Source organism: Grus americana, chromosome 2 (genome assembly GCF_028858705.1).
Source record: "Grus americana isolate bGruAme1 chromosome 2, bGruAme1.mat, whole genome shotgun sequence".
NCBI lineage: Eukaryota > Metazoa > Chordata > Aves > Gruiformes > Gruidae > Grus > Grus americana.
In genome coordinates this window covers 16190215-16208746 of record NC_072853.1, presented here as the reverse complement: position 1 = coordinate 16208746, position 18532 = coordinate 16190215, and the positions used below count along the sequence as shown (strand labels likewise).

The following is an 18532-nucleotide window of genomic DNA, read 5'->3' as shown; positions in this document are numbered from 1 at the left end:
GGATTGTGTTCTTTTTTGGGGAATACAGATAATAAAAGAGGAAAAAACAGAATGGAGCTTCTCCTGCAGTTAGGACAGTAAAAAAATCTGTCATGTGGATTCTTACACATCTAATGAAGAAATAATCTAATGTGAAAGCACTCCTTCACCAGAACTGTTATTGGGATCACTCACCTGTAGCAAGTGATCGGTAAAAATTCCAGAAATTTATCATTTGACACTTATCTGCGTAGCTTGGATGACAGAATCAAAAATACCCAAAAAAGGAAAAACACATACAAATTGTCAAAGGGAAACTGTCAAAGGCTGTTTAGAAAAAAACAGACTAGAAAGTATAGCCTGCAAAGCAATTTATTGTGCTGTGCATTTTTGCTGTAACAGTCTTATACTTGATGGGGTATAATCCTTCACCCAAAAGGGCAGATACGAAATCAAGTCCTTGACACATGGATTACTTCTGATTCCTTGTTTAAAAATTATCAAATACAAAGGCCAAATAATTCTGAGGGTGAGAAGTGAAAACCTGTGAACAGAGCAGCCTCATTTGCAGATAACAGTCATGATCCTCTCTGTCTTGTTCTTCCCGCTGGTGAGCCTTGCGTCTGGCGGTGCTCTGGTCTAACATCCACAGAAGGAGAAAGCAACAACTAACTACTCATTAACTAAACTCACTCACTCACTACGCAAGGGCATCCTGTTAGGATACAGATCGGGCTACAGACCCAAATGCAAGCCTCCCTCTTCCTGAGGGAATGCTCGTACCACCAGAGCCCCCCTTTGCAGATATATTTTAAGGAAAGCAAAGGTGCAGTTTGCTGTTGCCAGCAAAGCCAGTTTAAGAGATTCCAGCATCAACATCTTCCTGCCTCTCCCACCCTCTTTGCCCAAGGATTACAGCACTCTCAGCTGTATGGATTCAGCTGTTTGCGTGGGCACACTTCAAACTCTTTCAGTGAAATCGTCTACTGTAAATGCAAAAACACCCTCTGTGGGGGTTTCTTTTTCTTTTCTAGGGATGCTGAAGGAAAGGCTGGAAGGGAATAGTGGCAGTCTGACTTTTTCCACCGGACTATTCCACAAAGCTATTTGCACTGCCATATTCTGAAACAGATGAGGAAATAAAAATCTTTGAGGGTGGGAGGGGTGTAGAGATGAAATGGGGGTAGTGGGGAGGAATGATGCAAGCAGCTGGGACTGGAACCTCAAACTGGCTCTGCTTCTGTAGGATTCATAGTGGGGAACTACACATGAAGCCCACATTTACTTCAGCATCTTTAATCAGGACAGGACTCCAGACACACGCTCGCTAAAGGTCTGAAACACCCACAATGCAGCCTCGAGTCAGACACCAAAGCTTCAAAGAGAGGCAGCAATCCACATCTTTCTCAGCTTCCCGTATCCTGCTCATTAGTTTTGACTGTCTCTACACACAGCTCATGGGCCTCAGCTTGCACTTTTGGAGAAGCCCACCTACCTGTGCTGGCCAAGGAGGTGCCCAGCCTCAGAGATCTGAATCATTGTGCTGTACCCAGGTACATCATTTTTGGGTATAACAATTCTGAAGCTGGCGATGTCCAAAAAAGATGGTCCTCTAAACTTGCCTACCATCACCATAAATGGATCCCCTCACTTCATTTCATTTCATTTTGCTTGCACCCTGGCTGAGGAAGGTGAGAAAAGGGAGCAGCAAAAGCAAGCATAAGAAAATAACGTATCTGTTGCTCCGTTTTTCCACGTTCCATCAGCTCTACTGAGGCCCCTCTCAGAGTCACTGTTTTTTGGGAAGGGTGCCACCCTGTGCAGCGTTCCTCCTCTTGGTGGGAACAGCTTTGGGTGGATTAGAGAGGTACTGCTGGGCAAAGCACATCTTTTTGATTAAATATTTCTAAGGAACATTCCCACCGCTTCGCAGAACTTGTTTACATCTCAGCATTTCAGCCTGAGTTCAACCTGTGCTGTTTTTAAGAGGATTTTGTTTGAACGAGATATGTAAGTCAGGAGTCTGAGCTCCATTCCCTTTTCTGCTCTGACTTTGATGTGTGCCTTTGGGCAACACATTTACCCTCTCTGTGTCAGCTTCCCCATCTGCAAATTAGAGATTTTCATAATTATCTTAATAATCCGTTAAGCACATTGAGATTTCTGAATAAGCAGTATAATGTATAAAGGTTAATATTGTTTTCAAAAGCCAAAGTAACCCTCCTTATGTCACTTTTGCAAAAATACTGCATCTGATGTTTGAAAAATATATCTGCCAAGTAGATGTTACTGCAGTAAATGTTCAGCACATGTTTGCTTCTACTGACGCACACTATTAGAAAAATTGCTTGAGACAAATTGAGATATTATAGAACAACCCTATTATGAAGCTAGACCACAAAAAAGCTTTTTTTAATTTAAACTAGATCATCAATAGAATAGGGAAGAGATGGATGAGAATGGGAAAGTTGGTTGTAATTATTTCTCTGAAGATCTGGAACATTATCTGACAGGATTTTAATTCTTGAGTCTCTATCAAAAGACTGGCAGTACTCCAAGGTCTTCAAGACATTTTGGTCCTTAAGGGTAGCAGGAGGATAACAGTTTGAGAAAAAGGCCTTTACTTGCTATTACTTGCTAGCCTTGTGCTATTCTGCCTTCAACTTCTTTCCCTAGAATATTCCAGTCAATTCAGATTTCACAAGAGAAACACAAATTTATGCCCAAAAAAGTAAACTACTTTATGCAATTATCTCAAATGTACTTCAAAAGGAGAAAGATATTAAGGTGCAGACAAAGTACCTCAAATAGGTACAGCTTCAAACTCAGACAAGGTGGGTGGCTGAACATGTGAGAATCTTGATGAAACAAACTCTCCAGAGGAGAAGAACTATGGGTAAATAATTTCATTGCCAAAACCATTGCTTCAGAAGATTAAAAAAGGTTCAGAGATGCTCCCAAAACACAAAAAACACCCCAAAAAACACTGCCCCCCAACAACCTCCCCCAAAAGTAGATTCAAAGTTACTGCCCACTAATTCTACAATAGCAAAGTTAAGTGAGGAAGACATGCACCAAAATTAAAAGTTGATACCCGAGATGTTTTAGCCACAACTATTCAAAGACAAAAATAGGGAAATGCAAAATGAAAATAAAACTCCAGAATAGCGAGGGTTTGAACTCCCCTACTTCAGGCAATATATTCTTTGACAGAGAAATCTTCGTTGTTGAATTCAAGTAAAAACTAGTTAAATATTTCAGCAGGCAGTACGAGTCATTCTACCTTAAATAAATGAGCATTAAAATGTTTTATTTTGCCAGCTGCTGAGTTATACCAATGTAAAATATCACTGAATGTAACCTGCCTTGTAACTAAAAGCAGCTATCAAATATTAAAAAAAAAAAAAAAAGAAAAAAGAAAAAATACATACAAAAACCTGCAAATAAACCCATTGAGGTAATTTCCAAAACTTTACTCTGCTTCAAACAAAACTAAGCACCTTAAGTTGCTCAAACAGACCAGGTGAGCCAGAAGAATGCTGTCAAGAAAGTCAGTTCAGGAGACATAATTCAGAAATACCTCTGAAAACTGTTGAATCTGTTGAATTAATTCCCTGTTAGCGGGAAATTCTAGACTTCAATAAGCTCAAGAAATTGCTTTCAGGATATAGTATAGTAACCGTGTAAGTTCAAAGAAACACACTTAATTGAAAAGACACTTTTAACCAGCTTTATCAAGAATCCAGTTCCACCTGTGTCACCATCAAGACCAGCACTGCACTGCTCCAAGAAAACACCCATGGAAAAGAAACTCTGATTCACTACGACAAAAGTTTTCCTTTTTTTCCTGTTGTGAAGGATTCCTAAACATGGATGATGGGGTTTCCTCTTTGTTTTGGGCTCATGTTTTTCTTGTTCACTTCTCATCTCATTTACTGAGGTGAGGACCACCACAAAAGCCGGTCCTGCAACAGGCCATTAACGCCATCATTCCAGAAAAGAAATTAATTTGTACAGTTCTTATCTTTTATCTTGAGTCAGGGCAATGGTATGGAACAGTTACTACGTAAGATGTAAAACTGATGAAAAGCTTCATCTGTGGTTTGTGATCTGTTCAAACTAATTTTCATTTCCAGAATTGCACTGTGTGACTAGCAGCAACCCATGCTAGCATCCAGGGTGCTGGGTAATCCCAATCCTTTCTACAGGAGCAAAGCAAAGGAAACATTAAAGGGCAATGCTGTCAGGTCATCTGGAATCCTGCTGTACACTCAGCATGGTCCTCTTTTTCACAGTGAAGTGGTAGAGCTCATGAGGAATCACTGTCACCTCCTACATCCAGTACCGACTCTCTCCTCAGATGGTAAAAGCTTTGTGATCTTTGACCAAGGAAAGAGCCCGACAGAAAGCCTGCAAAGCCAAGCAGACTGAACATCTCGGCAAAAATTCTTCACTTTGTTAATTCCAAAGTGCAAAGTCACAACTTTACAGGATAAAATTATTGACTAAGTATTTCTTTTGACAGTAAATTCCCTGGCAGAGTTCAACCGTATACGTGTTCTCTCTTGATCAATTTCTCTAAAAGCTATCAGATCCCTCAATGCTTCCACATAAGCTCAAGTAAAAAAAAATAGAATGGAAAATTTCTGCTAACTCAGGCAACATATGGACCACTAATAATATGGATCCATTAACAATACCTTGACATGATGGGGGGGGGAGGGAGAGGGGCAGAAGGAAAAAGAAGAGAGGCCACTAGTATTCAGCTAACTTGGTTGTCAGAGTCAGAGGGGATCAGAACGTTGGCAGACAATACCTTGACGTAAAAAGAAAGTGTTACACCCCAAAAACCTATTAGTGACTATATCCCAGTTTCTACACGCAACAAGATGCTGCATCACTTTGTGTATCTGGTTATTCTGGTCAGCCCAATTAACTGTACTATCTTGTGTAAGATTTAAGCACCACCCAATTTCTATCATACTGCTTTAGTTTGTTATCATAAGTGCATTTTCAGGGCAAAGTGCTACAAGAATAAAAAGTTATTCTTAGATAAAGTTATGAAAAAATCATTCTAGAAACCCTTAAACAATTTCTGACATCATGAATGCTGGCTGTCGTGACAATCAGTCTGAGCACTTTTGCCAGCTTCTCAGATAGAGGCTTTATTATTTTATTTTATTTTATTTCCAAATGCATCCTGCTACCACAGTAGAAAAAAAATGTGATTTATTTATTACAATAATTTATAGAATTACTTAAGGAGTATTTAATAAAATCTATTTTTATTTCCAGATCTATTTGCCTGAATTTTCTGAATGCCAGTATTTTCTTGAAGAAATATACACTACTGAAAAGATTATACAGTTCAAGCAGTACAGGTATATGCAGATTACAGACAGAATTTAGTCCTTGAATCTAATGCTACAGTTTTACCATGCAGTTTTTCCTTCAGCAAAAGAACATGAAGGGTAAAGTCTTAACCCCATTAAAAGTCAAGGCAAAGCTTCCATGGACTGTAATGAGACTGGGATTTCACCCAAGGTGTTAAACTGTGGTTTGGGAAAGTGAATAAAAATACATCCATTATTGTAACAAGTACTTACCTGCTAGCCAGACTGAGCAATTCATGTCTATCGGCTACTGCGGATTTCTTTTCCAGTTCCCACAACATCACATTGATCAGGTATGAATTCTTAATTACAATGGGTACTTCTTCAAACATGTTTTCATAAGCAATATTTGCTTTTTTCAAGCTGTGAAAAAGGTTTAAAAATATTTATTAATATCACCAGTAACTGTCTTGTTCTTTTTGCTGAATTGTTGCTCCAACAACAATTGGCAATTTCGTAAAAAAAACCCTTCCTTTTCATAGTTCCGCAATCAAATAAGAGTCAAGTTTTGGTAAAAGACCATTTGTATGGTAAAACCTCACATTTACAAAGACTAGGAAAAGCTGCTCTAGGAGAAACTCTCAGAAGTCAAGCAGCCGCTTTGCTTGCTAATACATTACTTACATGAAAAAGCCTCCAGCAAAAGACTGTACTGACAGGATTAACTCTGCCCCTTCCAAAGTATTTTACTGATTTCCCTGCCATCAGGGTTTCTTAAATAGAAGTGAACAGTTAGTTACCACATGACACTGAAATACCTTTAAATCATAACTACTACAATGAAAAACAATTTCCCCAAGAGCTGGATAATTAAAATTTTTACTGACCAAAAAATTAGATTGACAAAATAGTGTGTGCTTTGGAATAATTAAATTCCATGGTGGATATTAAAATACACATTTACAGTGTATATTTCTTTTTACAGTATACATTTAAAAACTATTGTTACTGCTTTATTATAAAGTAGACAGTAATACCTTTCATAAAATCTGGAAATAAAGGCATGATCTGTAAGTTTCTAAGGAAATATATCCTTAACTTCTTTGCATGCATATTGGATTTTGGAATGAAAACTTTTGCTTTTTTGCCTGCCTTTCCCCCCCCCCCCCTTTTTTTTTTTTTGACTAAGCACAGGTTGGTTTGTTCATCACAGAAATGTTATGTTTAGACACCAAGCAATGAAATGATTCCGTTTTTCCTCAACGCAGAAAGTTTAAGAAGCGTTCGTGCTTTGGCCGTTGAACACCAAGTTGTTTGAGGAAAAAGATGACAGCTAAGGCCTAAGCTTATTGCAAGTGGCTAATCTTTTGAAACAGAGTAATTATCCTACTTCACTCCAGAAGACTCTGTCCACATGGGGGAGTTAATTTAGAATAAATACAGAAGAACAGCTATTCCAAAATACCTGTTCAATTTTCCTTCTGGAAAAAAAAAATAGGGCTTAAAGACAGACCAGCTATTTCCCCTTCTCCATTTCTCTTTTTTTATTTTATATTTTTGACTCTGTTCCCAGATGCAGCTATCTTCACCATGGTCCTTACAGCCAGCCTGCTCACCATCTCCAAAGTCAGTTCAAGTTCCACCACTTCAGCCCTTATTTAGTTGCCCCAAGACAGACTTTCATGCCTTCTCAGCCCACTGTATCAGTCCACGTCTATCACTACCCATGTATATCCAGTTTCCCAAGACACACTATTACATGAGATTTTAAAATACAGTGTTTAATTATGCCATGTACCCTTCTGCCTCCCAAATAACCCAGCAAAACCTATGAGAAAATATTTTTTTAAGTTACTTACGCTTCTGGAGAGAAATCTTTTTCTTTGCAAACTTCCATCAGTTTGGGAGTCAGCCTATATGCCTTTAGTGACAAAGAACCTTGGGCAGTCTTAATGGGATCTATAATTAAAAATGGAGGAAGCATATTATTACTAACCCCAGATTGCCTTTTTTAAAAAAAATATCTGAATAACATAAACAAGAGGAAAATAACTAAGTAGTCATATTTTAAAAAAATGAAGACAACCACCTCAGAGATGACACTATAGCAGAAGCAAATCTATTGTACTGAAGTGTAAAATACATCCAACTATACACAGTGAAGCTAATTAATAAACTTGGAGAACATGGTGGGATCTAGACCCATTCTACTCATAACATTATTTCCCCATTAAAAGTCTAATTCACATTTTCTTTTCTTTCCTATGAACTACCCACAGAACCTATGTAAGAGCTACCTCATTTAAAGATTTTTCCCTCCAGTCATTACACAGTAAATTAAAATATTCGTTAAACTATATTTTATACACAAAAAAATTGTAATTTTAGAGACGCAATAAGCTAATTCAGATCAAGTTGCCCTGCTGCTTCGTGCATAACAATGTAACCGATATATAAAAAGATTAGTTTTGCCTTGACATACTCTACTGAATTTAGGGGGGAAATTTTCTAAACAAACTGTTACATTCCTAGGACAAAGAAGCTTAACACTTGCAGCATGATAACGGCTGGAGCATGCCAACATGAGAATAAAAGCTGTGTTAACATTCATGTTGTCTGAAACTTAACACAGTAAAACTTTTAGCAATCGGTGATAAAATGAAAACCAAAATAGACTGAAACAAGTGGAAAATTCATCAAGGTCTGATGATGCAATGTTTCCAGCCAATATAAGTATACTTTAACAACTTGTTCTTTACTGTAATCCAATTGTTAACATACTGAAACAATTTTGGGGCAGCTCATAAGATTGATCGTATTCATTAGTATTTTTTCTGACAGATACTCAGGACGTTACATTTACTTCTCAGCTGGAAACTATATGCAAGTCTGCCAGATATGGCAAACTGTGAGTGTTCGGGGAGGGGGAGGCCATAAAGCTGTTAAATTGCCTACGGTTCTGATACAGCACAGAACATCTGGTCTGGAGAGCTTGAGGAAACACCATTAAATAGGCAGAAAAGAAAAAAATCTTTGTGCTAAGAAACAGTCCAGGTTTTGTATGCTTCTGTCAGAGGTATAAAAAAAACTTGGCAATTCGTGCGATGATTGGTCAGTCACGTACAGAGCCAGACACGCTAGCAAGCGGGGTTTGTTAGACATCTGGTCGGGTTCCACCAGCCCCTTCGACGAGGGAGGGGAGATGAAGGAATAAAAATGAAGCAGCTACTCCAGCATTCCAAAACGTACACATCAGGGCTCTGATAGCAAGAAAAATAAACAGAAAGAAGGAAACCCTGTCTAGACTTAGCTGCTGCTGAGGCTGCCGTAGACACAGGGTTGGTATTTACTTGAAAAGGCCTGCCAGGCTACTCTTACAGGCAAAAGACAGAATACAAAAATAGTAGTAATAATATTAAGAGGGGAAAAGAATAATAAAGGAAACCTCATACTAACCGTAAATGAGAACTACAGACTCCTCAATTGCGTGCTGGTAACTGAACTGGGAGTCCAGGAGGGCACGAGTGACAAAAGAGCCATAGTATGTGGACTGGTACCAGCCAACGTGAAGATGATCAATGTTTACATGGCGCAGGCTTCGCATCATTTCCATCTGGTATTGAACTAGATTAAATAAAAAGTATGTTTAAAAAGTAAACTTACACAATCTGTACTATTTCGAGAGAGAGCTTGATATTCAATGAGTAAATTGTGTTTTATTTTATTTTCATTTTTGCAACTGCGTAAAGTTTGTTTATTCACTGCCGGACTGTCTTCATTAAAATCCAGAGATTCCTCAGAGAATGAGAGTAAGACTAGCCTGAGTAAGCAGACTTTTTTCAGCTGCAGTTAATTGCTAAAGTGATCAACAAACTGTTACACGTCATTTACAGTGTGCATTACCTTGCTCATTCATAAAAAAAATTCTGATACTGGGTTTCATTAAGCAGTAACATTTTACCATTGAGTAATAAAGAAATACCATGATTTAAGTTGTAATACTGTCTAAAATTAGATAATTTTTGGAATCAAAAGGAGAATTATTTAATGAGTATCTGAAATAGAAGATAAACTATTTAGGTCTCTTTCACAACATAAAACTACATTTTCAGTATCAGAGTTTGAGGTACCAGCTATAGCTGTCTGATATTTTTTATTGCATTTATCTTCAAATTTTCAACACCATTTCTTCTTTTTAGACGTATATAAATGCATAAGTATGTCTATATTATACATAACTCACACACATATTTATATACAGTAAGCTACCTTAGACAGTAGAGGACACTTTTTGTCAGGCTTTTTACACCAACAGCTGCAATGTTTCACTGTACCAACGCATAAATTCTGTTTCTACCAAATGCTTCATTCAAACAGACTGCCTTGACGGAACAGAATTTTATTCAGAAATGTTTAACATAATCCCATCAAGCAGATCAACGCACCTTATCACTTATCAGACCTTTTAAACAGACAGACACTGTGCCTGCTGGTTAAATCTAAGGAAACAGATTTCAGTGTGATTATCAGATGAACCAATGCTCGTAGCCAACTGATAGGAAATCAAATGCAACAACGCTACACAGTCCTTAAGTTTTGTCTGCAGCTGCAAAAGTTACAGAGATAAAAAGAACCCCCTCCTATGCACTCATTTTTATTAGTTTTTTTTCAAGGCTTCTCCTTGCGCAGATGAAAATTCATTATAAAAGAAAGCAACATAAATTAATTAGAGAACAGAATACGCTACGTTTTTCAGACCCCACTTCATATCCTTTTCAAGAGGGAAAAAAATTCCAACTGTATTCTTCAAAGATACAAGGAGACGTTTTTCAAGATCGGACAAATATTTTTCCAACTTATCACCTTTACAGCACAAACTACATTCTTGCAGTCTGCTGGCCCTTTTCATTAAATTGCCATATCTTACTAACTGTATTTTTAACACTTACTTAAGCCCTTGCAGTCTTTTTCCATCAGCATATGTTGGTGCTTGCATTTTATTTCATAATATCTTAATATAAATGACTTGAAATTTGTTTTTCAGCCAGAACACCATGATAATACAGCACCCCAAAACTAAATAGAGCAAAAACATCCAGGCTGCAGTCCAAAATCCCATAAAACACTGCAAGTAAAGGCCAGGCCTGCACCATTTGGTTATCTCAAAACCAAGGCAAATCTAAAGGTGCCGCTACACGCTCCAGGAGAGACAGCTAAGTAGAACTGATCAAACAGCTATTTTGAAGTCAGTTTGAAAATCTTTCCCCTTGCCAGATCAAAATAAATTTTAATCCCACTTTTGTTGCAGAACTTCCAGAAATACTGGCCAGTTTCAAGCATACTCCTTACACAGCAGCCCTGACGCTTTAGCAGGTAGCATCTCAACGTTTCTCACAAAAGCAAAGTCAAGATCTGGCTTGTCAGAGAAGCTCAGTCCTTAAACTTATTTTTTTCCTAGGGGTGAGGATTTTAAGTTTCTAAATTTTACAATTAAAACAAAGACCACAGACCTCCCCCAGAACAAACTAAAAGACTCCTGCTATGACCACAATTTTGGATTGAAAAAGCGTATGATCCATTCATTAAATGTAGCTAGAATAAGCTATTTTGGTTAAAAGAAGCTTTTAACCAAAGATATATCTGTGTGTATACAACAAGATATATCTGTGTGCAAAGCAAATAAGACTTGCTTTTGACATGACGTGCTACAACATGCTACAATGTGAAATTATGGTTAGATCCTTTCTAGCCAAACGAAGTCATGAAAATGAAAAACTAGAAAGGGATTTTCAAAAGCAGCTGAGAGATAAAACATTTTTTGAGAACGAAGTTAAATGCAGACTTTTAGACAGCTGAGCTAGACTGCTCCTTGCAGTGGCAATTCTCTTCTAATTGAGGACACTGTCAAAGTAGACATGGTCATGTAACGATGGGAAAAAGATAAATATGTACAGATTCCTATGAAATCATGTGGTTGATGATTGACCCATTCAGATAATTTCTCCCTTAAGAAGTGTAATGTTGAAGAGAGAGAATAGCCTAAGAAAACATTCAAATCTTTAATAAGTCTGAATAAAGGTATATCATGTTCTCAAAAGTGTTCATCTGAGAGGTAACTGGTAACCAAGTTCCAGGACAACTTCTTTTCTTAAACATGGCATAACCAGCAATATGTAACTGAACATAAGTGTAAGCAATATCGTCTAGAAGAAAAAGGACTCACTGAAAACCATCCAGATTTCAAGCCAGCAATTCCTCCTCTCATGACTGTTAGCAGTTAGATGATAATGAAGGCAATAGTGGAAAAATCTCAAAGAACCAATAAAGCGTCAATAGCTAACATCTCTGCCTTGGGAAAACAACTGCAGAAATTAAAACATGATGCAGTCCCCACCAGGGAGAAATGGAAACTCTTTTAACCAAACATATATATTTTATAACATGTATTAGTAGCTAGATAGCTCCAACAAGCTGCCAACTTGCACAAACGGGTAACAGCCCCCAAGTTGCTTTTGTTGATATCGTTACCACTGTTTCTTTACAACTTCTGCCCCATCTACGAAACATCATCTTTTTACCTAGAAGTTTAGCACAGACCAGAGCTCTCTCCTTCTACCCAGTCCTCAGTCTTCTAGGACTTGGGGCGGTCATGCCCTTCTAACAAGGAGTTGACTGTTTCAAGTTGCAGTCCTTCCCACACCATGCTGCAGAGGTGCCCCTAAGAAGTGCCACTAAGTCCAGGAGTGCCCACAACTGAGGTAAGCAAGGAAAAGAGCAGGGGAACAGCCGGACCAGGATGCTTCCCTACCATCTCCCTTGCATTTAAACAGCATACCTATATTTTTAAGCAAATTATTTGTTCAGGAGTGTCCTTATTATGAGGAAAGCTAACAGTCATGCTTGTACTTTTCAGTGCGCTTCTGGCATTGAGAACACACAGCCTCTGTCCCCTGAGCCACTGTGCATCTCCTGAGCACTCCTGGGGTGGAGGTTTTTTGAACAGGTTCTCTTTTGCTATTATTTGAAAAAACAAAACCAAAAAATCCTTCCTCCAAAAGGGCAATTTTTTGTTAGTTTGCAAACAAATGGAGGGAGGGGATTAATGCAGCTAGAAAGTGTTACTATAATTTGTCTAATGCAGAAAAAGCTCAAAATTATGCACTATGGGTGTTTTGCTTGAATATAACTGACGTGTGAATTTGTACTAACAAAATCACTTGACTGAAAATAGTAAACCCTATTACAGTAATTGGGAGGGTATTTTTTTCCCCTGAATTAAAATAAGTTGTAAGAAATGTTGTAAAAGATTGAAGAAAATACTAAAATAACGTAAACACTTTTTCTAAAAAGTACTGGCAACATTAGAAACTTTATCTGGGCTTTAACGTATAGGAGCTATATCCCTTACCTTACCAAGAAGAAAATATACCCAAAATTATAAAATAAATCAAAGACAAGTCCAGGGACTGAACACTAATGTGATGATATATTCAACACTGGAACATCTCAGTCATGTTCTCTAAATACCATAAAATATCCTTGGTCAATAATTTCACTATTCAAAAACCCAGTTGAAGAATAGGCCAAATCAACCGAGGCACTGAAAAAAAGAACAAAAAAGGTCCATATGATGATTTCAAAACGTAAATAAGTCTGAGACACTGGAGTTTACAAACAACTGGCAAATTCACATCCTTCTTGACTTAACAGCTTATTTCTAAAACAGTTCTAACACAAGTGTTTTGGAATGTACCAAACCTGATATATGATGCAAGTTTATCACTAAAACTGTATTATTTCATTTCTTTATAAACAAGTCATTAAAATTCAGCTCTCGGGAGGTCACATATCAATGTATGTGTTGCTGAAATTTAGTCCTTAAATAGTTATCGTTACCATCAGCCTGGCCATATTCAGACTGCGGTAAACACCATGACATGTGAAATCCTGATCAAAGATGGCCTGGAAGAAATACATTCGATGGCACCTCAGATGCTCAAGGTCTTAATTTCCAAAACATATATTAAGTTGATACGCCTTAAGAAATCTGGTTTTAAGAGCAGCAGCCAACACGACTCCTAAACAGCCAAGCCCTTCCAAAGTGGAAGAACTTCGTACCCTACGCGCCATAGATTAGGTGTCCGTTGCTGCTCACCCAGCCCACTGCATGTACACGGTACACAGGCAGCACTACCAAAGGAGGTCACAACCAACTCAATGCTATGAACCACTGACATCTGGGTGTCACAATTAAGTGTTTGTCTTGACTTACATTTCACAAATTTGTCTTTAAAGTACAAACTCAAACAGCAGAAGTTATACATGACTTCATGAGGGCAGGTCCCTGATTCAAGAACAAGGTAGATCTTTACTGCTCCCTCACCCACAATGGCCTCCTCAAAGAGGCTCTCTGGAGTATCTGAGGACGCATAGTTTCCTCGCAGAATCTTGGGCATCCAGAAGACAGATGAACAGTGAGGGTCGTCACTAAAACTTATTCAAGACTGGGCATCCTTTCCAAGGGACACAAAAGTCCACTGGAAGAAACAGCATCCAGCCTCTGTGCTAACATTTCTCTGAATTTAACTAGCAACATGAGCATAGCAAATTTTGGTTATTCGGGTCAAACTATATTGAAAACCAGCTAAAATACTCCTTTTATAGCACCAGTACTAATGTGGATAGTATTTTTAAGGCAATAATTTGTCTCTCTTGAAGTGCTACCATCTGGTAGCATGCATACTGAACAAGTGCTATACACTACATGGTACTTTTTAGCAGCACAAAAAATTCTGTATTTTCTGTACATATTAAGCTTTGCCAAACCACATGTATGCTTCAGACAGTATCTTCAATGACTAAAACAAGTTAGCAGATGCTAGTTCAAGGAACCAACGTATGCATTTGAAAAGAAGGAAAATTGATTTATTTAATTTAATTAAGCGCAGAGAATTATGGAGACAACAGATTAATTTGTTTCCCTCCACACACACAATCTCAATTAATTCAAAAAAACTATGAATCACAATGACTACATCTATTGATAACAATTCCAATTGTGAAGATACAAATATAATTAGTACCACAATCAACTTAATTCTGGTTAAAAAATACACATAAAAAGGATGGGCAAAGAGAAACAAGAATTCACAGATAATTCCAGCAAAAGCAATGTTTTATCTGAAAAGGCCTGTAGCTACTGCTGAAACATATTTCTTAAGTGTCCAACACATGCATGCACACATTTGCAGATTTTTATCTATATCCAACCCCCCCCCCCCCCATTTCTCCCAAGACAAACGCACAAGCTCAGAAACTCAACAATTCTCCTATTCAGGGAGAAAAAAATTAAAAGTAAATATTGCCTTCCTCAATAATATTAATTTCCTCCTCTGAAATATCAAGTCAGGGTTACAAAACAGTACTCTATTTTATGCACTTTTGCTATACTGGGCTGAAAGCACCTGATATCCTCTAAACTTGGAAGCTAAGCAGACCAGGGCCTGGGAGTAGCTGGATGGGAAAAAATCACCTGAAAATAGGCAAAAGTCCAAGAGTCATAGTCAATCATAAGACCACAAAACCAAAAGTGAGTCAAAAGACTTAATTCAACTCCATTCAAGGATGAAAAAAGGGGCAGAACATATTTGTCCAAAGTGGATTAAATTTTTCTTAAGGAATTGTTATACTTTAATAAGTTAGCAACTGTGGTGGAAATGGAAAACCTGCACACCATCTGAAAAGCATGCTTTACAAATCTGCATTTTCTTTATAGGCTATGGGATAAACTGAAAGCCCATCTGTAGGAATCACCTCCACTGATGTTACTGCTGTAGTGAGAGAAAGCCCAACCATCTTCCGTGGGTAGATGATCATTACAGCAACTGAGGCTTTGCTAGTGTCTTAATGCTTTCTAAAGCAAAAAGTCCTTCATTTTATGAGAAAGAAGGGGAGAAACAGTAGAGGGAAAACTCTAAAGTAACTATTTGTTGTGTATGCTCAGTGAACTCATTCATTTTTAGCCTTGATCACAATTCAAATGTTAGTTTTACTACAGCACTGTGTGATATGAATTGTGCTCTACAGAAAAAGTATGGGACACCCAGAGGAGGTATCACAATCAGTAGGCAAACAGTGAAAAGTAACAGGAACATAATAAAAATAAAACAACACGTTTGAAGTTCTTCTGTCTGGAGAAACTTACCCAAGATGTAAGCATGTATCTCCAGACTGTTATTTATTGCATGCTACCCATGCACAGTCTCCACCAGCGTTGATGACTAGACGCTTGGCAGTACGGGCAGAGCTACCCATCCTGGAGTTTAGGACACCCTACCAGTGCAGGCAGTAACTGCCCATCACTACTTTCTTGCTTTACAGAGGTGGCTCCAAGACATTGGCCAGCACAAGGACGTACCTCCCACCAAAGCAGGGCAAGGTAGGAAAGGGTAGCTCTGCCACTGGTGGGAGTAAAGGAGGATGAGGACAAGTTTTCAGAGAAAAGGAATAAAACAAGGGAGGGGGGAGCACGGGGATGTGCGTGACGGGACAACGGGAAAGCAGCAAGTGGAAGCACACCACTTCCTGCACATGTGCTGGCACTCACCCAGTGCTTTCTGACAGCAAGCTTGGGGCTCTGGTCTAAGCACATAAACCGATCAAGGCTATCATATCATTTCATTAACACGTAAGCAAACACTCAGGTAAGCCTTTGGACAAACTAAATAAATCTCACTGACCACACAATTCTCTGCACAACTCAAGATAATGGAAACTTGTACTGTTTTTAACAAACACACCCGAGCCTCAAGAATAGCATAAAGATAGCAGAGCTGTCAAGATAACTTGCAAAATTGTCTTCTAAGGTATGCAACATTATTCCAAAGGATAAAAGCATTATAATACTATCTTCCACAAATATTAAAACACTTGAGATGTCTAAAAGCATTTTTCAATTCAGAAATCCATTTTAAACTAGCATCTTGAAATTAAAGTTGCAATCAAGCAATATAATTTCACTATTTTGTTGACAATGATCTTTAAGAAGCAACTGCCAGAAGAAAATGCAACATATCTTGAAGGTTTTCTGCTATATAGCTGGAGTAGTATTCTTGGCATTTATATAAAAAGCTCCATCTCCGCAGTATCTTACAAACCCAACTTAATCCTCAATCTCCTCCTATACGGCAGGTAAACATTATCCAAATCTAAGCATCCATTTGGCTCACTACACTACTATTTTTACGTTGACTAAAGATGGATTTGATACAAGATTAAAATCTTTATCAAGAAAAAACATTTCAGTCAGCCTACACTGTCATGACAGCAGTAAATTACACTACTAAAAATGTCATCTGGGCAACTTAATTCTTGCTTTCCTTGTAAAAGAGCAAGAAGATGCTATCTCATTTCCTAATAAACATCAAATGCCTAATGAAAGCATCAAATGTTTTCTATTAGGAATGTATTCCCATGAACTTCAGCACCTTGAAGCCTTTACTTAGTTTTTGTCCAATGAGTATCATTCTAGTTGCTCAAATGCAAAGTAGGATTAAAGGCATGAAAAGAAATCAGCATTGTCAAAAAACAAATATATGTTAGAGTAACCTCATATCCGATTAAGCACGTCCTTTAAAAAAACAAAATAAATTTTAAAAAGTTTAGTAAGATTTCCTTAATTTTCTTTACTGGCCATTGATTTTTGCTTGTTTACTCTAGTAAGGCTACATTAACAGGTAAAAGCTCTTTCTTTACAAAATATTATCAACACATCTACCTTAGTGCTTGCTACAAGTTACAGAGCAATTAAGCAGAGAATAACACAAAAAACGTGTGGCAAAAATCCAATTCCTTTCCTACATAAATGTCAATCAGATTAATGTATTTTTATGAAATTTTATATTATGTAAATGCTCAGAGAGGTTATTAAATTATCTGGAAAAAATTGCAAATGTTTAAAGATTAATGAATTACACGGTCATTTTTACTTTTTTAATTTAACACAGATTTTCATATTCAACAATCTGAAAGCAGAATGGGGACACACACTGAAATGGAAACAACCGCAATCACTGCACTTTGAAAATCAGTAATGTCGTACAGTCACAAGAAAGTCTTGTTTTGTTAACTTTTCAGTAAGAAAAACAATAATGACTTCACATAAGAGGTTTGGGGGCTTTTAAATCCTCTACCTCCCCTTGAAAAGCAGAAAATTATTTTTCTTTTTTGTAAAGCTTCAAAGTTTGGGTATCTTGTACCACTCAGTGTTTGCACTGCAAAAAATCAAAGGGCAGGGGGAAGGAGGAACATCTTCAACAGCTTAAAGCCAAAACATCCATCTTGTCTTACCAGATACAATGAAGCAAGTGGCTTTCTGATGCCTTCGTATTAAATATCCACATGTCTGTTTTGAAGAATCTCTTACACTGTTCTGAAGTTTCAAGCTCACAAAATATGGTCCGAACACTGAAGCAGACACAGTCTCCATACAACAATTTTCCTGGATTGTCCTTAGAGTAAATCAGGATTCATTAAAAGAAAAATCATTGCTACAGATTGTTTCTTCAGTTGAAAGTTACGCAAGCTATTTGTTTTCTCCATCAGTCTGTCACGTATGTGTTTAACATAACACTGTTAAACATTTGGCAGGGAGAATTGGTCAAGGAAAGTTCTAATTCTTGGCAAAACAGAAGAACAACATGGTAGCTACCCCCATAAACATGTGTCTTGTGAATCAAAATTACACAAGTATCTAGCTTTCAAGTGTGTTAAGTGCGCTTGGAAAAAAAAAAAAAAAAAAAAGATGAGCGTGTCTTCAGCCTCGGGCGTACAGCTTCTTCCGCTGGGGTCTATTTGTGCAGAGCAAGATCTCCCCGTGTGCCAGGAAGGCTCGAAACAGTTAGCATCTGCTGCTCCTTTACGGAAGGAAGGAGGACCCCACACAACCCCCAAAATTCCCATTAGTTTTACAAAGTCTACCAGTTTTATCTAGCCCAGGAGCTGATACTCACTCATCAAACAGCAGCGAAATGCCGTATTAACTTTCTTTTCAGTCAGAACAGCACCTAACTCTGTCCTCATTTAAAGCAACAACTAGGAGCTTTGTGTAATACCTAGATGAACACAATGTCACAAGGACATTTCAGTACACCTCTTACAAAACACCACCTGACACCTCTCCATAACACATCCCATCGAGCAGGTAGCCATTTAACCGTCCA

At 37.9% G+C, this 18532-nt stretch overlaps 1 protein-coding gene across 1 annotated transcript in view; it reads right to left on the bottom strand.

The window, feature by feature from the left end:
* Window positions 1-18532, bottom strand: part of EIF3H (eukaryotic translation initiation factor 3 subunit H) — a 90210-nt gene that overhangs the window by 9744 nt on the left and 61934 nt on the right. The window contains exons 3-5 of the mRNA XM_054816714.1: window positions 8769-8936; window positions 7172-7271; window positions 5586-5735 (exon numbers count right to left, since the gene is read on the bottom strand). Of these exons, the coding sequence (XP_054672689.1) occupies window positions 5586-5735; window positions 7172-7271; window positions 8769-8936 (418 nt within the window). The remainder of the gene's footprint in view (window positions 1-5585; window positions 5736-7171; window positions 7272-8768; window positions 8937-18532) is intronic.